Source organism: Camelus bactrianus, chromosome 3 (assembly GCF_048773025.1).
Source record: "Camelus bactrianus isolate YW-2024 breed Bactrian camel chromosome 3, ASM4877302v1, whole genome shotgun sequence".
Taxonomy (NCBI): domain Eukaryota; kingdom Metazoa; phylum Chordata; class Mammalia; order Artiodactyla; family Camelidae; genus Camelus; species Camelus bactrianus.
The window spans coordinates 55,820,405-55,847,072 of record NC_133541.1 but is presented as its reverse complement, the minus strand read 5'-3'; the positions used below and the strand labels follow the sequence as shown (position 1 = coordinate 55,847,072).

Sequence of the window (26,668 nt, the reverse complement as noted above, 5' to 3'; positions counted from 1 at the left end):
GTTGCCTTTGTTTTATCAAGATACTACAAAGGGTGTTATCAAACATCATTATAAAAGTGTACCACCTGTTTGAGAAAAATGACTTACAATAAAATTGTGATATTGTGAGCTGGATCACTCACCTTATATGAGCTAAAAATGAACAGCACTGATGTCAACCAGTGATAGAGAAAAATAAACAGAAATGAATATTCTCATAGGAAATATAAGAAAAATAAAGGACTGTCAGCAATCATGTAAGAACATGTGGGAATGTATCAGAAATCTTTTGGTTACACATGACAGATAACCAAAGTCAAATGGTTTTAAACCAAAAAAAAAAAAAAAAAAAAAAGTGGGAGGAGGAGGGACCATAGAAAAGACTTATCTGTTCACATAACTGGAAAGTTCCAAAGTACATTGATTTCAGGTGAGGCCTGATCCAGCAGCTGACCAAAATTATCAAGAACTTACCTTTCCTCATGACTGAATGCCCTTGTACAAATCCCTAATAATTTTTAAAATTTGTCTAGCTTCCATTCTCCACTCCTAATTAGAGCTCAATTTCCTTTTGGGGAAAAACTTTACCAGTGTGTTTAATCTTACTGAGACAGTAATTGCAGGCATCTGTCTCATCTCTATCGAAACCGAGATAAACAGATTTTACCCCTCCTGTGCCCTTCCTTTTCCCAGTCCTAGGGCCATGGGCAGACATATGACCTAAGCTTGGTCAGACAGATGCTCTCTCCTGGGACTTTAGATCTGGTCCAAGGTCCACAAGGATGAAAGGCCATACCAGACTTCTTAATAAACATTTGCTGCACTTCCCAGCCCTGCAGCACAGCCTTTGCTCCTCCTACTGTCAAACCTGGTTCACCATATCAACTGTGGGAGCCCCCAAAGCGTTCCCCTTTGCTTAGGATGCTTAGGTCCTGTTGCTTGATTGACAGAGTGATGAAGACTTTATAGGGATGACCGTGCAGAGGAGAGCCTCCTCTCTCTGTGTCCCCATGGCAACATGTACAGTATCTTATGATAGTCCCTTTTCACATCACACCACTGATTTATACCAGAGAGTGCCAAGAACAGAAACCTTATCTATGCTTAGCCCAGGGTCTAGTTAATATTACATATTTAGAATAATGTGTTGAACGAATAGATTGACGAATGAAAGTCTTTAGAGAGAAAAGACATGCTGGTATTAAACAATTCTAAAATTTAAGGCAGTATATTATCAAGCACAAATCATAAGGGCTCTTTACAAAGTGTGGAACTGCCAGAAAGAATATTTTTTAAGGCTGTTTTATGGGGAGTTATTGCACATTCTTTGAGGATCTATATACCTGTCAAGACTAATCTTGTTTCAACCTTGAAATTTAATCTGAAGGCTTCTTAAGGGCAGATTGATGTCTATCTAATAGGCAATAAATATTATCCATTTTGCCACCAAGAAATGCCTCTAATGTTTTGGGTCAAGCCTCTTCCTAAATGAAAAAAGTATCCAAACCCGCAGATTGGTTTCAGCCTGACAGCATCACTTGGGGCAATGAGCCCTGGCTGATGACCCCCTGCAGCCAAAGACATACTGGGTCCCCAGTGTGAGCACTGCTCAGTGGGCACTACCCCTGCCCTCCCCCAAGCAAGGACTGAGTCCTTCACTCTGTAAACCAAAGGCTCAGCCTCACTGCAGGGTCACAGCCAAGTCTAGCCCAGCTGCAGGTGGACCTACAGGACTTGTGGTGGGCAGCAGGGAACACAGGAAGCAGGGGCAGTGGGCAGCACACCTAGTCAGGGTCTGCCTCTTCCTTGCCCCCTTCCTCTTCCTTTCCTGTGTCTTCTTGAGCCATGCAGCCTAAAGCCGGTATGTGAGGCGAGCATGTGGGTATATGCCAGGTGCCCTAGCAGGATGCTGTGCCCACCCAATGGGGAGGTGGCCCCAGCACAGGGCCTAGATGGGAGTCAGAGCCTAAGCCTGTGAGGAGGGTGCCCCTCAAGGGCAGTGATGGCCTGGAGGTGGGAGACTGGGTACACAGAGGGGCACTGACCAAGTAAGGCAATCGATCAAGCACGATGTAAACCAGGTTTCTCACTGTCAGAAAATGGAATTAGAAATACAGGAAACCCTGCATTGGTGGATGGGAATTGGGTCTATCAATCTGAATTCGAGGTGTTATAGATGTTAGAAATATTAGTTTCCCAGGGCTAGTAAAACAAATACCACAAACTGGGTGGTTTAAAACAGCAGACTGGAAGAAATACAAATGATCAATAGGCACATGAAAAAATGCTCAATATCACTAATTATCAGAGAAATGCAAATCAAAACTACAATGAGATAGCACCTCACACCAGTCAGAATGGCTATCGTTCAGAGTCCACAAATGACAAATGCTGGAGAGGCTGTGGAGAAAAGGGAACCCTCCTACACTGCTGGTGGGAATGCAGTTTGGTGCAGCCACTGTGGAAAACAGTATGGAGGTTCCTCAAAAGACTAGGAATACACTTACCATATGACCCAGGAATCCCACTCCTGGGCATATATTCAGAAGGAAGCCTACTTCAGAAAGACACCTGCACCCCAATGTTCATAGTAGCACTATTTACAATAGCCAAGACATGGAAATAGCCTAAATGTCCCTCAACAGATGACCAAATAAAGAAGATGTGGTATATTTATACAATGGAATACTATGCAGCCATAAAAACTGACAACATAACGCCATTTGCAGCAACATGGATGTTCCTGGAGAGTATCATTCTAAGTGAAGTAAGCCAGAAAGAGAAAGAAAAATACCATATGAGATCGCTCATATGTGGAATCTAGAAAAAAAAAATACAAAACAGAAACAGACTTATAGACATAGAATACAAACTTGTGGTTGCCAAGGGGGCAGGGGGTGGGAAGGGATAGACTGGGGTTTCAAAATGTAGACTAGATAAACAAGATTATACTGTAAGCACAGGGAAAATATACAAGATCTTGTGGTAGCTCACAGCGAAAAAAAAAGTCACAATGAATATATATATGTTCATGTATAACTGAAAAATTGTGCTCTACACTGGAATTTGACACAACATTGTAAAATGACTATAACTCAATAAAAAGTGTTAAAACAAACAAACAAACAGCAGACTGCTTCTCTTATGGTTCTGGAGGCCACAAGTCAGAAATCAAGGTGTGGGCGCAGATACACTACAACCAAAGGCTCTGGGGGAGAATCTGTACCCACCTCTTCCAGCTTCCGGTGGCTCATGTGTTCCTTAGCTTGTTACTACATCACTCCAACCTCTGTCTCCTCCCCTTCTCTGCGTGTCTCGTCCTCTGGATGTCTAGCTTAAAAGGATTCACGTGATTGCATTTAGGGTGCACCTAGATAATCCAGACAAGCTTCTCCTCTCAGATCCTTAATCCTACTTTTTTTTTTTTTTTTTTTTTTTGCCATTTAAGGTAATGTACATATGTTCTGGTAAGGACATGGACATATCTTTTGTGGGGGGGACTGTCATTCAACCCACTACAGACAGATACACACACTTCCACTTCATAGCTCTGTCCACGGTGAGGGCCCGGGAGCAGTGACACTCAAACAGCAACAAGCACATTCAGGACCCAGATCTTGGCTTCTAAATACTGTTTTCCACTAAAAGGAAACAGCTTCCTTGACGAAATGCCTGATTATGGGGCTGGGGAAGGGAAAATACAAGATGAGCCTGGAACATCTGGTTGCCTGGGAAAATGAGGAATTACAAAAGAATGATAGAAAAATGTCAAAAGGACCCAGAAGCCAGTTTGACCCAACTGAGGGCAATTTGAGCATCAAAATGAATAATGGTAATAAAAGAGGTAGCCCATTGACCAAAATAGGAAACCATGAGTCCAGAGAGAGTAAATAAATTAATGAATAAACCACAAATGTAATGAGGAATGAGATGCTTACATAGTTTCAAACTACTTCCACACAAAATGTTTATAAATTACACAGGGAAATTATCAGGAGAAAATTAACCAAAGGACCAAAATGAACATCATCAAAAATGGGAAAGGTTGAAAATGTGCAGCACTGGGTAAGATGCGTGAAGAAGAATGCATCAATTCTTGATTCCCTGCCCAAGGTGCATAGACTCACCCTGGTTACAAGGAGACATCAGACAAACCCAAACTGATGGTCATTCTACAAAGTAACTGGCCTGGAACCTTCCAAAGTGGCAAGGTCACAAAAGTCAAAAAAAGACTGAAGAATTGTTCCAGACAGAAGGAGACCAAAGGAAGATGACAACTGAAGGTAACACAAGGCGTCATTGGAGCAACCAGTAAAACATAAATGGGGTCTGAGGACTAGTGTTAATAACATATTAATGTGAACTTCCTAGTAGAATGCCCTGTTTACACAAAATTCACATTCAAATATTTGGGGATACTAATAGGTCCTCAGGTTGGCAACTTACTCTCAAATGGTTCAGGGAAAAATAAGTTCTTTGTATGGTACTTCCACTTTTCTGTAAGTCTGTGATTGTTTAAATACACATACACAAATCAGGAGTGACCTTCAGTCTAGTAAATGGTTAGGAACTGCAGGATACAGCTTGAGAAGCTGCCCAAGACCATCAGCTAGTTTCCATACACATTTATCTTTGTTTCATCCTGATTAGAATGATTTACATTTTTGTAGCACATTCACTTGTTATTTATTAATTAAAACATGACCTCTATAAAGTCAGGGACTACATCTATTTCACTCATCATTTCATTTATCCAATGACCAGAACAGTACCTAGGACACAGTAGGCACTCAGTAAATAGGCACTGATTGAATGAATGAAACAATGAAGGCAGGCTGGACTAAAAGAAGCCTGGCCTTTGTAGTTTCACAGATCTGGGTAAACCTGCATCTCTCTCATTTTCTGATTGTGTAGTCCTGACTCCCCTGATCACCTCTCAGGCTAGCTGAGACAACAGCCAGACTAACGGGTTTGAATTCTGCCTTTACTCTTTCCTAGCTGTGTGGTCTTGGGCAAGTTTCCTCACCCATAAAATGGGAATGATAATGGTCCCCATACTTCATAGGGCTGTGCAGCATGTTATGATGGCTCAGATGGTTCCACTGGAGAATTCTAGCAAATGTTCAAGACCACCAAATCTAAACAATTGCTGTAGAATATAGAGGCAACACTTCCCACTTCATTGCATGAATCTTGACACCAAAAACAAAGACAGTAAAGAAAAAGAAAAGAAAGATCAATATCTCTCAAAAATACAGATGTAAAAATTCTTAACAAAATATTGGCAAACAGAATTCAGCAACATATAAAAAGAACTATACCCCATGACTAAGTGAGGTTTATTCCAGAGATGCAAGGCTGACTCCACATTTGAAAGCAATCCTTGTGCTCCAGCATACTGTTAAGCAGGGGCGGTGGCAGCCAGAGGCCTCCAATGAGTAGTGCCTGGATGATGGTGGGGCCAAGAAAATCCTAGGAAGTGAAAAAATTGGACTCTATAGACATGGCTTTTGTTTAAACAAAATAAAAGGCTGTACTCCATACGCATTAGGTGACACCTGGCTTATACACCAATGCTTGTCCATCTGAGAGCCAGGGCCACTGGAGGTGCAGGAACAAACAGGAGAAAGGCTGGCCTGAGGCTCCAGGTGCTACATAGGACAGTCCAATTTCTCAAGGTCAGAGTGATCCCAAGAATAGTGTCCAGGAGCAAGGAAGAGCAAGAGACCCTCCAGGCAAGTTGGCACTCAAAATGTAAGAAAACCCATTCTGAATTTTTTGCTCAGGAACTCTTTATTTAAGCTTTGAACCCCATCTATTTAAATTTGAATTTGAATTTAAAAGCATTGACCTGGCAGCTTTCATAATCTAAACCAAAGGTGGAGATAGAGGCTGCTAGCTAATAAAGTTCATTTCTGTATGCAATACTTTGAATTACCAAGCCCTCTGTCTAGAATTCATCTCCTAAAATAAAAAGACTCCCAGCTGCCTCTGATGTTCAGAACAGTAAGTCTTCAGACTCTCGGTGCCTTGCCTGCATCTCCTGGGCACTTACCACCCCAGCTTTCAGCACAAGCTGACAGCATCCTTGCCTCCTACCAAGGCAAATCTCTACCTGAGAACTCACTCTTGTCCTGCAGTGCTGAGGAGTTCATGCTAGGGAGCAGCCCTCAGCCAATGCAGGGTGGGGGTTGGAGGGTAAAAACCCCAGCTTCCTTGTCTCTGGAAGGAATAACTCAGGCTATTCTTCACAAACTTTAATGTCCTTATGACTCACCTGGGAATCTTAATAAAATTCAGATTCTGATTCAGCACATCTGAGGTTGAGATTCTGCATTTCTAATGAGCTCTCAGGAGATGCCAATGCTGTTGGTCTGGGGACCACAACTTGACGCTACCGGTGCTTTCTGCAGTTTTCTCCCAAATTAACTGCTTGCTCTCAAATTCCTGTTGGAGGCTCTGCTTCTAGGGGAAGCATTTTTTTCTGTTTCGTCTCTTATATTTCCTGCTCCTTGTTCTCAGTTTTCTCAAAGCCTGACCATTACCTTGCCATGTAAACCCTAGAGCAAATTATCTCATTTCCTCATGTCCAGAATGAGGGGGTTCGACTGTCTAGTTTCCTTCCCTCTCCAACATTCTAAAGATGTTCTTATTATTCTAGTGATTACCATACTTTCCACACTCTTCTTGATCAGCTTTCCTGCTCTTGTGCATGAACTTCTAAAATCAATCTGGCTTCACAGCCTGCTCATTTTCAAAAGATGTCTCGAAACAGAAACGGAAAGTAGAAGCTTTTCCTTCAAACAAAATAGCAAAAATCCTTGATAGATAAAGGATATATCACATACAGATGACATTTTCATTGTCAAAGAGGAAAAGAAACCATTCAGAAAAAATAAGAATAGTAGTTTCAGGCAGAGGCTACAAAAATTCAAAACCAACAAAAGCTATGAAACCATAATCAAGATATCTAAATAGGAGATAATACATACAACACAACATGACAGTGACTTTGTATACTGTGTCTGCTTTTTGATCAAACATCCCTAGACATACATATACAAATTCATGCTGTCCCCTCCCAGATAATTACTTTGGAAAGCTACCAAGTATATGTATAAACCAAGTATGATTATGAGCATTTACACAATATTACCACTTTAGTCACTGTTTTTTATCCAAAACAACACATACATTATTTCAATAACTTAATATATTTTCTAAAATATTAATAAATGAAATTCACACATGTTAACTGTCAGTGATCGCTGTGTAACAGTCTCTCCATCACAGTGACATACAGCAGTAAGTAACTGTGTCTCATTCACAAGTCTGCATGTCTATTATGTGGCTCAGCTTCAGGCTGCAAGTCTGCAGGTTGGCTGGAATGACTCTGCCATACGAGAGTTCAGCCTGGCACCCAGACGCTGATGGGGCAGCGGCTCAGGCATAGCATCTTCTCACTGCGGAGATCAGGTGTTCCTGAGAGCAGGAGCATGTGGTACCTCAAAGAGCTCAGTTCAAACTGGCACCCTGTTACCTCCCCACATTACATTCCAAAGCAAGTCACATGGCCAGGCCCAGCATCAATAAGTGCCTCTTATGGAGTTGTCAATAGACAGAGTGAACATGTGCTGAACAATGATCTCATCTGCCAAGATGCTATTAAGAACTCAAGGCAATTTCCAGTGAAGAATGCCAAAAATGATATGTATAATAACACTGTCATTGGAATTACTGTATAACTATGTAAAAGAACCAACCTAGAAGCACAAGTTTTAATTTACTTGTTTAAAAAAAGTCATTTTTATGCTTTTTATAAAAAAGTCAAACTTCATACTTACCTAACTGAATGCATCCAATTTATGCTTCTTTGGGATGGAAACCTACCTAGAGGATCCTGTAAAGTTATCAAGTCCGTGTTTCCCTCACTCCTCTCCTCCATTAAAAAAAAAATCTTTAAAAGGGGAAGAAAAATTACCAGAATCTGCATTTTGATGTCTCAGATGGGGCTTGGCAGGCCATCTACATAGAGATGAAAAAGCAGCACCAATTTATTGGAGTCAGTTAGACTTTATGGTAAGTCAGGAGCCCTGAGTTCAAGCCAAGTCCTCTACTACCTTAGCTCCTGTTACATCAGCTGCCTGCCTGGCATGTTGCTTCCTCTCAAGGCTTCCATTTCTTCACCCATCAATGCAGCCAGCCCTAACAACATGACACCTGTGGCTCTATAATATGCTGGAGGTTTCCTGGTGCCAAGTTTCCTTAATGGGAACCGCTTTGTAAGTCATTGATTTCAGCTCTAGAAAGTGTAACAGCTTTTATGTGCTAAGTTTAACAACGCAAACTCTCATTTAATGTTCTAGAGTCAGTCTGTCATAAAGAAATTCTCTCGGGATTTGCTGGGCTCAATTTTAAATGAGTTTCTAATTGTAAATTCTCTAGGTTAAAGCCTTCCCTTGTTGGGTGACTGATGTACCTGCAAATATCAGCACTTTTTCTTTTCTTTTTTTTTTTTTTTTTTTTTTTTGGTTTGTTTGGCAGTTGTGGGTGGAGGTAGTTACATAACAAAGTGATGAATAACAGTGGTTTTTGGAACCATTATAATATCCTAAGAATCAGAAGGTGGATTTTGAGCTGAGGGGGGAGGAGTGAGTACCCACCCTACTTAGGAGTTAACAGCCAGAAAGAAAGAAAAGTCAAATACTCTAAAAAATCAACTTCTAAAGCAAAAGATCTGCATTCTCTGGACAGCATTCAACCAATTAATTATTAACTCCCCACCGCCTGTCAATTCTTCAAACGGATAATAATCTCACTATTCACTTACTTGGCAAACACCTACAGCACCTTAGCCAAGCCCACACTGTGAGTTTCCTACATTATCTCATTTAATTCTCTGCAGTCCTCTGAGGTAAGTACTGCTATCCCCCTTCACAGGTGGAAACCCCGGGCTGTTCCCAGCTATGCCAACCTCGATCGCCCCAGATGCAGCTTCTTCTGAGACAGAAGAGAGTTCCCTTTCGCCCTCCTCACGATGTCCCTGGCCCCTTAAATCTCACCTCCCAGTGCACCGAGCAGCCCAAGCGGCCAGCAGGGCGCGGGATGCGCGGCCGGGTCGGGCGGCGGGGCGCCAGTGCCCTTTGGAGCAAGGGCGGGCCCGGTGGTGGCCCGGGCAGAGGCCAGGCGCCCTTGCCCCGGGGCTTCGCACTCTCGATCCGTCATGGAGGGGTCGGCGCCTGGAGAGGTGCGCATGAGCCAGGCCATCCAGCCCGCGCACTCCAACCCGCGCGGCGAACTTAGCGCCGGACAGCTGCTCAAGTGGATCGACGCCACCGCCTGCCTGGCAGGTAGTGGGGCTGGAAGGGGAGTGCAGACCCGGGGTGCCAGGGGTCCGGAATGTGAAAGCCCTGAAGGGGGTCCGGCGTATGTGTCGGGGCGGGCTGGGGTGGGGTACGGCGGGTGGTATCTGGGAGCTAGGAAGCCAGCTAGGATGTGGGGATGCGGGATGGCAGAGGTCGGGATGTGGAAAGTTCCAGGATGACCGGTGCGGGATAACCCAGCCCAGTGCGGAAGCCGACGCTTGGGGTTCTAGCCCGCGCCAAGCCAGGATCAGGGATCGTGAAGAGGGAGAAGGAGCGAGAGGAAGGCATTTACACAGTTTTAAACCCTGTGCGGCTAGTACGTAATGACTGAGATTGTTCACCCAACACAGGGATTGACCTAGACCAGTGCTTCTCAAACCTTTTAGTCTTAGGACTCCTTTACCCCATTAAATAAGTAAGGCTCCTGGAGAGCTTTTATGTAGGTTCTTTTTTTCCCTGTATTTACCATATGCGAATTTAAAAAATAATAATAATAATTCATTTGAACAGAACAAAAATCCATTACATATTTTTATTGAAAAACAACTATTTTCAACAAGAACAAAAATGTAGAAGTGGTATTATTAGAGAAAAGATACTGGTTTACATTTCTGCAAATCTCTTTAATGTCTGGTTTAATCACTCATTCTTGTAACTGCTTCTGCACTCAATTTGTTGCCTTCCACGCCCTCATGTAGTCTCTGCACAGGACCTTTGCACTTGCTTTTCTTTTTGCCTTTACACTCTTCTCTGGGCCCTTTCCATCTATTCCATCTCCACTTAAATATCATTTCTAGAGAGCAGTCTTTCTTGACCACCTGTTTTACATTGGCACCCTTTCATTACTTTTATCACAAAACTCTTTCTGACTTCCTTTACACCACTCAGCACAATCCATAATTATTTTGTGTATTAAAATGTTCACCTTTTATTTCCTGCCTGGCCAATTAGCATGTAACTAAAGCTGGTTCTCCAGTGCTCTCAGAAAGTATGAAATAAAAACCTCCTGATTATATGGATGGGTAGCTGGATGAACAGATCTAGAAGTTGGAATCTCATTTCTAAAAGGAAGCCAGGCATTGCATAAGGCACTTACTAGACTTAGCAAATGTACATTTTAAGTAAAATACATTAGATGAAGTACTAAAGCTGGAAGGAGCTTTAGATCATGTATGTTAGGACTCTTACTTTATAGAGGACAAAAGTAAAACTCAGATGATTACAAAACCCTGCTTTCCTCAATGAGTGTTCATAAAGTTTCTAATCCCCCGTGTATTAACCACGGGCAGAATTCAGTCATATAGCCGATGCCAGTCTGTTTTCTGTTTGTTGACAGGTCTCTTTGATTTCTGTCTTAACAGTTTTTATCAGGATTTGAGATCAGTTATAATAACATATAATAATGGAGACATGAATATAAAATTCATTCGCATGTAAGACAAACAAGTATAGAAAATTTTGAGGTTGCTAATAATAATGATGCCTATTGCCAAGGTAACTGATTTCATTATGTAAATTCTGAAGTGACTTTTAAAGTTACCTCATTTTGTGCTTCTGTCCTATAATGGAGAAACAGTTGCCCTCCTGCAATTGTCATAAAAATTTCTATGGTTTTACCTTTGGAAATTCAGACCATAGAAGGATTCAGTTGATAACCAATTACTCTGGATCTTAATAGTTATATTACTAACAATACAAAATTAAAGAAACCTTTATGATAAAGTGGTTTGGAAACATGGCTAAGGCATGTGTTAAACACTTCACGGTAAGAAAAACCTCCACATAAGCAGAGGACATTATTTAGCCAAGGTGTATTAGGCAGAGAAATGCTCCACCATGGTATTTTATTTTATACAATAGGAATTAATCCCAAAACTGGGTTTTCTGGCATTTTCCCAACCAGAGTTCCTCATTGACCAGCACTTCTGTACAGGCACATTACTATGATAAATAATGACCACGGTCATGGCCCCAAGGCACTTCCATGACCACCAGGTAGTTCTATATTGCAAAATCCCTTCTCAATATTTAAAGAAAGATTAAACACATCACTATCATTTTGGCATTAGATCATTAGATCTCACTTCTGTCACTTAGGCCCCATTATTCTTCTAGTCCCTTAATCCTAGAGCCATCTATGGGTCATTCTCTACCCTCCATATCCATTTCTTATTTTGAAATATCCCAGGCTCACATTTCCTTCTCTATTTCATTTGTGAATCTTTTCCAGGGTTCATTCTCTCAGGAATGGCACCCAATCCATCCATTTATGCAAGTAAAAAATCTAGGAGTCATCCATCCTAGATCCTCACCTTGCTTCTCCCTCCACATATCTAATCCATGAACCAAGTCTTAACAATGTGACTTAAAGCAATCATTCAAACACAACCACTTTGTACGCCTCCAACTGCCACCACTAGTCCAGGATACCATCATCTTTCATGTGGATTTCAGCAGTGGTTTCCAAACTGGTCTTCTCCATTCATTCTGGCCTCCTCTCCACACTGCATCTAAAGTGCTTTCTGAAGCTGCTTATCTGATCATGTCACATGTTCTGTTCATCTTTCTCCACTGTCTTCCTTACCAAGGGTTATAAGGATCTCTCTTTCAGCATGGTATCTCTATCAGAAAAGCTCTCCCATGAATAACAACTATAAACTCTGAGAAAAACAAAGAATAAAAGCTACTTAAGGCAACTGAAATGTGAACAAAAGCAGGCTTAAGAACACTTGGAAATCAACACTTGAAGGAACAGAATGGTACTAGCTAACTTTGACTTTTTAAAATATATATATATATATATATTTTTTTTTTAAATATATATATATATAATTTTATATATATATAAAATATATATATAATTTTAAGCCTAAAGAAAGAGCCCAGTGTGCTCCCAGCTTAATCTAATGGAAATTAAGACAGACTTGCTGATTTGAAGAGTAAGAAGATTTGGGGGAAATACAGCTACTGGAATGTGAGGAGGAAGACTGAAGAAATCAGAGAGTCAGAGAGGCAGCCCTAAAATATACCCACAGTCTTTGCTCAAATCTCTGGTGACATCTGAGTCATGTATAATAGGACAGACTCCCAACTTCCTAGCTAAGGCCAAAAGAAACGAAAAAGGCTGGTCCTACCTCTAGTGAGACAGAGTTTTATAGTGTGAGTTTAGCTTAAATACCTAAGTGAAAAACAAAACAATACTCTTCAGAGGATCATATAAGAACCTATATTTTCTACAATGTATCCCTCACAATCGCTAGGATACAATCCAAAATTACTTGGTATACAAGGAAACAGGAAAGCATGGCTCATTCTTAAAAGACTATCAATGGAGACCAATCCCTAGATGACACAAATGCTGGAATTAAGCCTCAAGGATTTTAAAGCAGCTATTATAACTCTGCTCAAGAACATAATGAAAAATATAATAATGAATGAAAATATAATAAATCTCAGCAGAGAAACAGAGACCATAAAAATAATAACCCAATGGAAATTCCAAAACTGAAAACTTCAGTATCTGAAATTAAAAATTCCCTGGATAGGATTAACAGAAGAAAGGAGAAGACAGAGAAAAGAGTCATTAAACATAAAGATAGATCAATAGAAATTATCCAATCTGAAGAACAGAGGGAAAAAATTAATTTTTAAAATGAACAAAGTGTCTGAGATTTATGAAAATAATATTGAAAGGTATAACATACTTTTTATAATTGGAGTCCCATAGGAGATGAGAAAAAGTATGGGGCAAAAACAAATATTTGAAAAAAATAATGGCTGAAACTTCCCCAATATGATAAAAAGACATACATTTACTGATTCAAGAAGATCACAGAACAGCAAAGGAGATCACACATAGGTACATCATAGTAAAACCATGATGAAGGGAAAATCTTGAAAGCAGTTAGAGAAAACATACTACATGATACATAGGAGAATGGCAATTAGAAGTAGCCACTAACCTCATCAGAAACAGTGCCATCAGGCCAAAAGATGGTGAAACAATATCTTTAACACTAAGTATTATAAAATTGTCAACCAAGAGCTTTGAGGCCCTGTGCATGGTCTATCCCCAACCTTCTCTTCCCTACTCTCCTTTCTTGCTTTCTCCATTTTAGCCATAAGAACCTTCTTCAGAACCTCTGTAGTCACTGTTCCTTCTGCCCAGCATGGCCCCCTCCCTCAGCTCCCTCCTCCACAACACTCCTTCTCATCCTTCAGATCTCAGTTCAAACATCCCTCCAAGTGGATGCCTTCCCTGACATCCCACGTAGGTGTGCTTCTTCAATGACAGGTCCTCATAAAACCCGTATTTCCTTCAGAGCACTTACTCATTTTGTTACTGTGTTTTCATTTAATCAATCTCTGGCTCCTCCACCAGACTCCATGAGAACAGAGATAGTGGCTGTTTTATATTTCCAGCATCTTACATAGAGGCTGGCATAGCACAGGTGTTCAGTCAACATTAGCTGAAGGAAGGAAGGAATGGAGGCACCACCATTTTTGTCGGCCATCATACCTGGATTGCGTCCACTTAGCTACTGTTCCTCAGATTCTCTGATTCTCCTGAGGAAATCAGAAATAGCTTTAGGGTTTCTCCACTTTTACTGGCATACTGCATGGAGGACGATCAAAATCAAAAAGCACAACAAGCTGGTCCTGTTGAATTCATACCTGTTACACTTGTAAAAAGAAAATAATCACATTGCAGGTAAAAATTGTGGCCCAATGTTGGTTCCCCACATTTGTATTTTTTCTATTTTAATTTAATGGCCCTTGAAAAAGTCTTTAACATAAAGCATGGCTCCTGAACCCCTGAAGCCTATGCTCACTCAAGCTCTCCTCTAGGGAGCATGCCTTGGTCTTCTCTTTTCTCAAAGTTCCTATTGCTTATATAGTCAAAATCACTATTTACAATAATGTATTTGATCTTTCTAAGCCTAAATTTCCCCATTTGTAAAACAGAACCAGTAATAGTATCAACCTCATGCAATTGATATGCATAAATACTTAGCTCAGTGTCAGGCCAATAATAAATTCTTAATAAATAATTATTATGATTATGATTATGTTTCTTTATGATCCCTAATGCAGTCTAGTATAGTACTATATATACATAATAGACACCCAAAATATACAGTAAAAATTTAGTCTTTTATTCGTTTTTGCACTTTATCATTTAAATCATTCAAAATTGGTAACTCATGTTGGTGTACATGGTAATACTTTATTAACAATAATAGTTTAATAAACTCAGAATCTCATTCCCTTATGCCAGGTAACCAGAATGAATGCCTATTAGATACCCATTAGTCAAATTTTACAGCATGTATTTGCAAGGGTCTCAATAGTTCTCTAGAAAACTTAAGCTGTAAAAGGGCTCTGACTATGGCTAGATCTCTGTCACTGAGTGGACTCATTAAAAGATAGGTTAGAGTCAGCTCAGTGTCTGGCAATCAGTGGGAATTTAACAAATGCTTGATACACTGAATTAAACTAAGCCCAACTTGAGTATTTCTAGAGTCTGATACTTTTACATTCTCTTCCTCTCACAGAACTTTACAGATGGGAAGACTACCCTCCCCGCTCCATTACTCACACACAGAGTTCCACTATGGTTAGTTTTCTGGTAGCTCAGTTTATGTTACGTGCATATTTGGAAGAACAGTTATTTCTAACTAATAAAACCAGAATATCCAATTTTCTCCAGAATTAGATCATAGAGAGGAATGTTTTAAGTACTCACTCTCTGGAGTATTTCCTCACATCTCTTTACCTGGGACTATCAATTAATATATATTTCAGTTACACTAGTCCACTATACACAAAGAATACAAATTTTGTATAGCTCACTGTCTCTTTTTCATAATGTGGCACCAGGAGTGAAGTCTCCAAAATTAAAAAGGAAAAGCCAATGCAGTCTGCTTGGGTTTTAATTGATTGCTCCTCAGAATCACATTCTGGAAAAAGCACATGTCAGAATTTTTCCTGAACGGAATAAATTCTGATATTTTTACATACAGTAAGTCAATAATCAAAACAAACAAACAAACAAAAAAACTCAACAGATGCGGATGGGGAACATGGAAATAACTGGACTCCTCTCTAACCTCTCTTACCCTACTCAATAATTCCCTCCTCCAGCATAATTAATGCATTGTGAATTTTGTGTGAATTTTGTAGTAATAAATAATAAATATTGATTAAATACCTACTCTGAGCCCACCTCTGTTTCTCTGATGCCCAGAGAAGTTCCTCTCTGATTTCAGGTATGATCTTGGGTTCTTCCATACTGTTCAGTGCTTACGTTAGTTAAGTGGTATATACTCAGCTACTGGTTATGTGGGATAACAGATACAGTTTTGATGCAGTTTTTTAAACAAAAGAAGGGTAGAACCTTACAAAATATTTCAAGTTGGCACCAACTTACTTAAGTTGCTATTTAAATAGCCAGATATCCTGGATGTTGGTGTTGAATTTCAAATCAAAGACAGTGTAAGTTAAAACTTAGGAGACAGTACAGTCACTTCCATGCAGTAGAAAAATAACTTCCTGCGCAAAGGAACTGTTACCATTACAGCTCATCCAGAAGTGTGGGCACAGTATACTGAATGAGAGGATGAGTTACTAGAATAAATCTACTTGTTTTATACCTTTTCCCACATGCTGAAATATTTAAACTTAACTACTAATGCAGCCCATTTTTATCTATTTTTTGAAGCTGAAAAACATGCTGGGGTTTCCTGTGTTACAGCCTCAGTGGATGATATACAATTTGAGGAGACAGCTAGGTAAGTGGCATTGCTTTATCATAGCTTTCTCCTGGGCTTTTTGGTTCATTTGCAACATGTATTTGTGGCACGTAAGCTTACTAATTTAGAGTCAGTGATCCAATTTGTTAATAAAACAAATAACATTTGACCCAACGCAAATCAGTAGAACTAATAGCAGCAGAACCTACTTTTAGTAAATACTCAAGTGTAAATTTAGTCCTGATTTTGTTGAGAAATAGCTCTTAGCATTAGATGCATTCTCGTATAAAGCATAGCAGGATTTCTAAAAGCTGATTCTTAATGGCTCCTTCCTCTACTAGAAGAATAGTTAATGATAATAGTATCTCTATGATGGTGAATTTCATCATTAGGTTGTTGGGTAAACATTAACCCATCTGAGTAGAGATAATAAATTACAAAAACATTTTATGCTTGTTAATTTATAAAAACATTTTATATGTGTTTTACTATCTCTAAATTTCAAGATACACAATCTTTCAACCACATACAAAAGTAGAACAGCATCACGTAACTCCAAGGAACCAACACCTAAGTACGACAGTAAACAACCAAAGGACACTACTACTACTGTGTTATCAGTTCCCCTCCATACTCCCACACACACCTGGATTATTCTGAAGAAAATTCCAGATATCATCTGTGAATGTTTCAGTATATATTTCTAAAAGATAAGGGCTCTTTTAGGAAACATAATAACATAATCACGAAACCATTTACAAGAACTATCATGCCAATGATCTCAAAAAATGTTGTTTTAATTTAAACAACTGGTTTATTGAATCAGGATCCAATATGACTGATATGACTTTAACATAAAAATTTTCCCTTTCTTCTTTTCTCTTGCAATTTATTTTTCAAAGAAGCCTGGTCATTTTTCATACAGAGTTTACCATGTTTTATATTTGCTCACCATATCCCTATTTAACATGTTCTTCTGTCCTTTGTATTTCTTGTAAACTGATAGTTATATCTAAAAATTGATCTGATGAAAGTTTGATTTTTGATAAAAACCAGTTCCTTTCAAGAGCATATAACACCTAATGATCATTATCTAGAACCATTATTTCATTAGATTCTGATAAAACGATAATATGCTAATTCTATCATTTCTTCATTTACTTTCTGAATATTTGTGTAGAAAGACTATTTATCTCACTAATTACTTGGCTAATCTGAGGCAAAGTTTGGGGAAAAACAGACTTAATTCTTTTCCTTTATTTAGTATCATTATGAGCCCATGGATTTTAACATATTTGATGCATTTCAATTTTGATGTGATTATTCTTATGGATGCTCAAAATACCCCATCTTTGGACAGTGGGAGCTTCTTCAGTTTGGTTCCTAAGACCTTTGGATATAACCCCAAAGTTAGAAGTCTTTAATAATTCCTTTGCTTTCTGCTGTGACAAGCTGGGCTCATCTGTTACATTTTCTCACACAAACTTAGAAATTTTTTTCAAAAGAAATGGTAAGTAGTAGAACGCATAATCTGGGCAGGGAAGGTGCTCATTGATACAGGATTGGTCATTATTTCTATGTCTTTTCAGTGGACGGAATTATGAATTGTGTTTTTTTAAAGAGTTTATATTAATAACTGTTTAAACTAGGATTATATGGTTTTACTTAATTTCTTTGATTTTATGTTTGTACTCTTTTTTTCTTTCTGAATGTCTTAATCCTTAAAGACATAAATATAACTTATACGAAAAAGGGAGAGAGAAGATCATCTGTTTCCAGTCTGGGATGGTTCTCAAGGTGGGGTATTTGCCACCAGTTTCAAACCCTAAGTATTCTTGTCCAGTGAGATGCCCAGTTCTTCTCTCACTGCTCACACTCTGCCTCATGCTATTACTGTAAATCTCTGCTAGAAACTTTACCAAACAGAGCTAGGAATTCTAGGAGGAACAAATTTAAGGAAAAAAGAAAACTGGTTACGGTTTACACATGCTTAGTGTGGGGATTAAGTTAAATTAGGTAATGCGTGTGGAAGCAGCTAACACTCAGCCTGGTAGAGCCTCCATAACTATGAGCTGAACCTGCTGAGAGAAGTCTGAAAATGTGGCCCTGAGTTTCAAGAATGAGGTTCAGGCTGAAGATGTAGATTTGAGAATCATCTCTATAAAGATGACAGGATCGTGGAAGAGAATGAGGTCTTTCAGGAAGAAGGTGAAATGAGAAGAGACTAGAACAAAGAACTTAAATTTGGGGGCTCTCGCCATTTAAGGGATGAACTAAGGAAGGGAAATCAGTGAAGGAAACTGAGAATGAAGAGAGAACAGTGTTTTGGAAATCAAGGGAAGAGAAAGTTTCCTGAAGAAAAAGGCTGACTGATGCTGTTAAATGAGAAAAGACCTTGATCTTAGCTGCTCGGAAGTGACTCTGGAGAGATCACAAGTAAGACATGGAGGCAACAGCTAGATTTGAGTGGCTAAAAAATGAATGGGAGGCGAAACCCCCAGACTTCTACATTGGACAAAAATCCTAATCTTTGAAGATGCATCTCAAATGTTACCTCTTCTATGACTCCTTCCCTGACTTTCCAAACGAGTCACTTCTGGGTGCCTTTGTAATACTCGATCCTTTCTTCTTTTCAAAAAATTTCATAGCATTGCACTTCGTCTGTCTACATTCTGGTGTCAAAAGTGAAGACCTGTCTCCTTGATGTCAGCAACCTTGTCATATTAATCACTGTATCCTGAGGTCTTAGCTTAATGCCAGGACTAGTTGTAACTCAGTAAACATTCGTTAAATGTGTGAGTTTGAAAAAGAAAAGATTATTTTAGGAAGTTTGAATACAGAGGAATATGTAGAGGAGGGGAAAAAATCTTGAGAAAGAATAAACTTGAAAGATTTTTAGGAAGGAAAAGCCTTCAACATTTTCATAGCTTGATAAGGAGTCAGGGAAGGGACAGCAATTGAGGGTACAAAAGAGCTGCCTAAGCTGGGCCATGGTAGAGGAGAGATAACAGGGGGTGGGACCAAGGGCACAGGTAAAGAGAGAGATCTGGAAGAGATCTATCTTTCTTCCTCTGAAACAGATGAGAGAAGAGAAGTACAGTGAGAATACAGTTCAACTCCGAAAGTAAGGCAGAAAAACTGAGGAAGCTTATATTGGGTAGACCCTTATCTTCCGCTAAAGTGAAGGGAAGGAATTAGAGGTGACTGAGGGGCCTGAACCCAAAGGCTTTGAAACAACTTCAGGTTACGTGACCAGAGTTCCAGCAATAATGAGGAATGAATGGATCATCTAGCAGCATTGAGGGCTCATGTAGCTTAATGAAGCTGATCAATTTGTTTCCTTGCTTGCTTGTATGTTTATCCATTTGTTTGTTAACAAACATTTAAAAAATATCAATTGTATAGGCTTGCCTGTATGTTTAACTTCTCTGAAGGAAACAGCTGTGATACAAAGTATCTGCTGCAGATTTGGAAGTCATTCCAAAGTCCCTCTTCTGTTTAAAATAGAGGTAGTCAGCAATATATGTGTGGTTTACAATGATCGGTTATCTGTTTTATAGCTCTGTCTTGTTCTGTTATCATTAACCTGTTTTTCATGCATGAACATTATCGGCATGATAAGGTAGAACTACTCTGTGGCACATGTGTTTAAGTGAATCTTCACATCGGAAATGAGATGTGCTGGGATTACCGAGCTGTTTGTTTTTTTCACTAGAGTTGGACAAGTAATAACCATCAAAGCGAAAGTTACTAGAGCGTTCAGCACAAGCATGGAGGTAAGAGGCTCCCTTTTCTTTCTTCTGCCTGTTAGTGATCATCTTTTCATTGTTTACAGAAGGCAGACAAGGAGGCCTGGAAGAATTTGGAGATCATGAGATTCTGAATTTCAGAAGGCCCCTGAATCTGTAGTCAGGTTCACAAGTGAATAATAAGGAACCTGTGTTTCCCAGTCAACCCTGCTACTAAAATTAAATGTGATGCACTATCTTCACATAGAAGTATGCACAGAAAGTAAACGTACAAAGGAAAAGGGCACTCTTCTGGTTCTTTGCTAGGTATGGGTTTTATTTCTTAATTATTCTGACTCCATTATTATTCTCCATCTCCTCACCCTTAATGAAGACTAGCCTCATAATTAACTAGTTTTTAAAAGGCAGAGGAGAAGTTTAGATTTTTCTTCTTCCTCTACCTGGTTTTCTTTTTTTTACCATAGTTATGAGTACAACATTCTCAGGGGCTTCTGAAGTCTCCATCCAGGTTAAATTAGCAGCAGAGGAGTTACTGGGTCCCCTGTTGCAACTTCTAGGTTGGTCAGTAGCAGTCCCTTTGATCTCTGGGCAAAAATGACAGGTAGGGACTTATATTTGTTTCTTAGGGCTACTATTACAAAGTTTCACAGATTAGATGCATTAAACAACAGAAGTTTATGGTCTCACTGCTCTGGAGGCTAGCAGTCCTAAATCAAGGTGTCAGTAGGGTTGGTTCCTTCCAAGGACTATGGGAGAGAATCTGCCCACATCTTCCTTCCTAACCTCTGGTGATTTGCTGGCAATCATGGCTTCTGCCGCATCACCCCAATCTCAGGCTTCACCTGCACATGGTAGAGTGTGTGTGTGTGTGTGTGTGTGTGTCTCCAAATTTCCCCTTTTTGTAAGGACATCAGTCATTCTGGATTAGGGGCCCATCCTACTCCAATATGACTTCATCTTAACTAACTACACCCTATTTTCAAATAAGGTCACATTCTGAGGTGCCAGATTTGGTGAGGAACACAAATCCACCCATAACAGAACTATTTTGGCAGTAACTACACTTATGGTGATGGCTTTACCCTAATTTAGTCACTTTCCTCCAGTATGTATATAACAGAATACAAAATCCTTGAAGAAATCAGAAAGGCAATAAAAACCTGTGGATAAAATGAGCTCTGCCAGTGTCAGTTGTGATGGTGCCTTTGGATCCTGATTTCTCAACACTGGGGCTCTTGACCTTTGCCACACAATAGCCTCTGGGCTTGGCCTCTCTCCTGAGAGATAGAACTCTCCTTTATATTTAGCCCATGCATAGATAAAAGTTCCCTTTCTTTTCTCCTTTTCCTCTTATACCCTGAGACCAGCTAGAATTTCCAAAGGAAGTTTGACCAGAAACTAAAAAAAGAAAAGAACCCAGGGAGCTTGCAAGCACAGACTTCTGACCTAAGAAAAGTAAATGCTAGCCCCATTTAGAGCTAATTTAGTCCCTCTTCCAAGATGTGGTCTTCTGAGGTCTCAGTGAATGTGTTGTGTATTCAGTGGGGTCTGGCTGGAGGGAACACCAAAGACTCCTAGCTCTCTGTGAGCTCTTGGAACTGTTTACATTACAGTAATTGTTTCTTCCTCAGAAGTTGTTCTTGTCTGGCCTTTTGAGATTTTATCCCCTACACGTGCTCAAACTGGTATCAAACCCAACACCCAATGGGAACAATATGCATATATCCAGAAGTCTTTCCTTTTGTAGCTCCCTCCTCTCTGGGATAATCTCAGCTGCCTTGATCTCCTTGATTTCTGGCTCCTCAATTCAGTAAGAGTCAGTTTCCCTTCCTTGGTCATAGTCTAGGAATTACCTTCAAGTTGAGAGCCCAGGAAATGCAAGTGCTCCCCTCATTTATCTCCCTTTCCTCGGAGATCACAGGTCTGTGTTGCCTGCTGTCCTGTGTGTGAAAATAGTTCCTTTCTATACTTGGACCAGTTTTCTTGTTGTTTGCACAGGATGGAATTCCAATCTGACCCATTCTGTCATGACACAAAGTGAAATTTCCCCTGCTATGTTTTTGAGACATTTGGTCATCAAACATAACGAAGTTAACTGTTCTGATAGAAGACAATGTTCGGAACTTGTTTTAATTCTCCAGAATTGCTACTTTTTTTTTTTACTGTTAGTTGTCTTATTTTATTTTTCATTTGCCTATTTCTGAAAGTGGAAAGCTATGTAGGGTTGAGAGTTGTTGGGGGTTGAGAATGGAAAGTTTAAATTTGGTTAATCACTACCTAGTTAACTTATGTTTACCATGCAAATACTAGTTTACTTTTTTAAGTTAAGTGAATCGTGGAATGTTGATTATTTTTGTACATGATGTATTCTTTATCATTGGTAACACAGTGCTGAACTAAGATGCCCAAGGTTGCCCACTGTTTTAAGAAGGTAGTATTATTTATCTAGGGGATGTTCCTGAGCTTACCTACACTTTTACAGAATTGTGATCACAAGGATCAGAGTGAGCTTCAGAGCTCTTCACATGGGGAAATCTAGTCCACCACCGCATCACCATGAAGTGTCTCAGCCACCTTCTTGCTATTCCTGAAAAATAAAACTCCTGTAAGAGGAAACAAAGCTGCAAATAACATGAATGCAAATAACACACTGCCCAGGTCAATGTAGTTATAAAACTCAGACTAAAGATTAAAAAAAGTTATGGTACATCTCTCTGATGGGCAATAAGCATTCATTAATATCTTGTTTTCAAACACATATTTAGTAATAATGGGGTTAGAAAGTGCATATCACATAATGCCAAAATTTTTTAAGTTATAAAACTGTAAATACAATATGATAATCTTTTGTGTGTGAATGTATATACAAATATACATATATATACATTTCATATATATATATAAAACTGGAAGAAAATTTCTAAAAGGTTAGTATTTATTAATCTAGGTGATAAGATTACTGATAATATTTACTCTGGATAGTCAACTTTCATTTTTATAATTTATCTATTTTTATATTTACCAAATTTTCCATGGTAAATATATATTTTTCTTTAATTAGAAAAAGATTTTTCCTATTTTACAGAGAATCATTGAAAAGACAGTATTACTTAAAAGTAAATTAAAATGCTGGTTTCATCAAAAAATAAAACAATGATGAAGTACGTAAATGAATTCTGAATGCTACAATCACATCTGTTGTCTGGATGGCTGGAAATTAATGAATTTATTTTTCTTTCCATTTTAGATCAGCATCAAGGTCACAGTACAGGACATGTTCACTGGCATTGAGAAACTTGTTAGTGTGGCTTTCTCTACATTTGTAACCAAACCAGTTGGAACAGAAAAGGTAAATTTTCTGTATGAAGAAGGATCTAGTATGTTTATTTGGGGACAATTAACATAAGTATCAGCAGCAGAATTATTATGGAATAAATTTCTTTTTACCATGAGGTATGCTTTCCCAAGACTTGTTATTCACCAATATTTATCTTCATTTTCACCAGTATTTATGTGGTAATATCACAGTATCAACTACCTTAAAGAAAATGAAAGATGTTGCCAGTTTGTGAAAGAGAGAAAACCACTGTGTTTTAAATGATCTGAAGGTCATATTAGTTTCTCATAAATATTGCTTAGGGATTTAGTTCTTTTCTTTTGTGGTTATATAACTCAAAATTGAGTTAAAATTTTTTTTTCAAAGCAAGAGCAATTTAGCTAGCAGTTGCTTGTTATGGTCCAATCATTTTTTCATACCTAAAGAAAGAATATCAAAGTTGCCGAGTTACTGAAGTTTAAAAATAGGCTTCAGGGCATATGGGGTAAAAACACCTGAAAAAGAAATACATTGGCCTGATGTGGGTGCCCAGTAGGCTTGCCTGGCCATTGGCCCACAGCAGCTCGTCCCTAGTCTGCTGGGAATTTACTCATGATTTCTTGGCTTTTCTTTTTAGGGTCAGGGTGCCTAGAGGAGGGTCCCCATTTAGTCTAAGTATTTTTAAATGTAATAATTCAATTTAGAACTTAAATATTTCATTCCAAGGATCGCTCCATAGTGAACACAGTGGCTTCTCCAAGCCCCACTCTGAAGTAACAAGTACTTCTCACTATGAAAAGTGTTCTTCCTCAGAAGTGCCTACAACATCAGAGCCAGGACAAAGCAGTGTTTCCTCTGTGCCCAAAAGAGGTGACAACAGGGCTGCACTCACCAGCTAGCTACTGCTCATTTGGGCCAGGAGGCACAGAATGGGCGGGGGCTGAGTTGGCCTACCACGGTGCGGAGTTTTGTACACTGGGACACTTTTCCCACTTTCTGCCCGATATTAAACAGGCCACAAGGCAAATTCTCATTGCCCAAAAGGCATTATTTTTCAAATTGAAGTTTGTATCAACTATTATATTACAAAATGCAGCTTTCTGGGCTGTATCTCAGACCTACTGAATTAGTCACTCTTATAGGAGCTTGGAATCTGTACTCTGAAAAAGTATCCCAGGGATTCTGCGTTCACTAAAATCATTGAGACATTGAGACAGGTCTTACCAACTTCTCTTTTTCCTGGAATCCCCCCTAAATCTCCAAACTTTTGAGGATGGGAGAATATGGGGAAGGGTGCAGAGTTCTGAGATCAGAGAGCAAGTGACAGAAAGCAGTCTACCTACCCAAGCTATTCCTTCACATGGGGGAGAAAATGAGGGCCATCATTTTTCCCCTCCAGCTTCAGGCTTCTTGCTCCAGCTTCAGGGAGTCATGAAATAAGAATATAATAGTCAAGGGGGAAGGGTTTATCTCAGTGGTAGAGTGCATGCTTGGCACACATGAGGTCCTGGGGTCGATCCCCAGTACCTCCACTAAAACAAATAAATAAACCTAATTACCAACCCCCCTCCCCAAAATGTAATAGTCATACTGTGGTCCAGTCTCTGCTGAGTCTAAAGAACTGTTTCCAAAAGCGTTTCTGGGAAGTCAGGTGCCTTAAGAGCTGCCATAATTGGTACAAGCTCAGATAATCTTTATTGTAAAGCACCTTTCCCAGACTAACGTATTTTCTAGTTAGTAACATTCTTGTTCAGTAGCACATCATGAGAAGAGCCATGAAAAAAATCAGTGGTTTAGTTTGTACCAACAGGCCCTACCTGGATCTCTGTCCAAAGTGAGTTTATTCCAGGACAAGATGAGCAATGATTAACTAGGCCTAGTTCAAAAATGGCACAGGCGAGATTACTGAAGGCCTCACAAGACTCCATAGTGTACGCTCATACGAGGCCTTACTGAAGCTAAAGGAGCTGGCACAGCAGGAGAAAGAAAGCACAGCAAACATCAGAGAGGTCCAAGACTTCCAGCCACAGGGTCCTCTTATGGTCCTCTTCAGGCACACAAAGTATACTTCATCTGCAGATAAGAGCGCCAAGGCATTAGTTTACCAGGTCTTTTACACCCCTCTGGTCACACAACTGAAATAAGGCTGTGTGACTAGTTAAACCAGTGCAAGTTATTGGTTTATACATTGCTAAACAGATTGCACAAGGTAGTCCAGAGGTGTTTAACTTTAAGCATGCATGAGAAATCATTAGCTATTTCATCCTTATCTTGGTCAAGGGTCAGCAGCAGCCTTTACGCGTCCTGTAAATAAGCACAGAGCTATCCCTGTCCAGCTGCAAGGTGACTCACATACACAGGTCAGCACTCAGGCATTTCTGGAGGAGCTTGAGCCCTTGGTTCTGTTGCATCATTCTTCCAGGTTTTTGGAGGTCAGTTAGAGCCTTATTCTGACATATTGATTCTTTCAGTTTGCTTATTAATGTTTCCGAATCATATGATGAAATTTCAAAGTTGGGAATATCTCTAGGTACATGATAGCTTTCTCTAGAACATCTTTACTCTCTCCTTTTGATATCTTAATTTTGCAAAAGATAGATAACACTTTAGTGGAGTCAAAGTCCCTTTCCTCATTCATTAATTTGAAGAATTTCTTATTTTATAGTTTTGTTGAAAATTTTTTAAATCAGAGAAAATATTTGGAAAGCTTTTTAAGGCATGTAACTTATTGTTTGAACAAATAATTATGCCTACATTGATTTCTTTTTTAGTTTAAAAAATATTTTAAGAAAAAAATTAAGTCAAATAAAATGTGTGAAAGCACCCATAAATGCTCTATTTACTTTGAGTTAGAAAACAATATAACATATCATTTGTTTTTGCAAAATTCACGCTGTGTTTTTATAATTGAACAAGGCAATGAAAGATACATGTTTTTCTTTTTCCAGATTCATTTAAAACCAATCACACTTCTAACTGAACAAGATCATGTGGAACATAATCTGGCTTCTGAAAGAAGGAAAGTTCGATTACAACATGAAGATACCTTTAAAAACTTGATGAAGGAAAATGGCAAGTTTGATGGTCAGTAAATCTACTTACAGGAACTTTAATTATATGACTATGGCCTAGCACGTGATCTATCCTAAGAATGTTCCATGTGCACTTGAAAAGCATGTATATTCTACTGCTGTGTTGATCCTTTCCAGTAATGAGAAAGAAAACCAGAGACGGAATAACCTCAATTCAGGTCAAACTTCCTGACCTGAAAATGTGGGGTGAATGTAAAACTGTCCAAGCAGAATGATGACACAATACTTGATGAGCATCCAAAGTACAAATATTGAAATTGACTGCCAGATGAGTATGTCCTATTTGGAAGCCTGAAGAAAGGATGAGGTTTGTTTACTGTACTTAACATGGGTTCACAGCCAGAGCTGTGAGCCTGAATTGGTCTGTAAACCTGGGAAAGCCCTATTTCCCCCATTGACTGGCAACTACCTGTAA

At 39.3% G+C, this 26,668-nt stretch overlaps 1 protein-coding gene across 3 annotated transcripts in view; it reads left to right on the top strand.

Annotated features, from left to right (window-relative positions):
• Nucleotides 1–8,573: 8,573 nt before the first annotated feature.
• The window catches only part of ACOT12 (acyl-CoA thioesterase 12), a 41,845-nt gene continuing 23,750 nt past the window's right edge, over nucleotides 8,574–26,668 (top strand). The window contains exons 1-6 of one of the 3 annotated variants that reach the window (XM_074360317.1): nucleotides 8,574–8,893; nucleotides 9,049–9,329; nucleotides 16,066–16,135; nucleotides 19,812–19,872; nucleotides 23,093–23,194; nucleotides 26,110–26,245. In XM_074360317.1, the coding sequence (XP_074216418.1) occupies nucleotides 9,203–9,329; nucleotides 16,066–16,135; nucleotides 19,812–19,872; nucleotides 23,093–23,194; nucleotides 26,110–26,245 (496 nt within the window). In that variant the 5' untranslated portion in view covers nucleotides 8,574–8,893; nucleotides 9,049–9,202. The other 2 variants (XM_074360318.1, XM_010949233.3) reach the window with 2 other exon arrangements.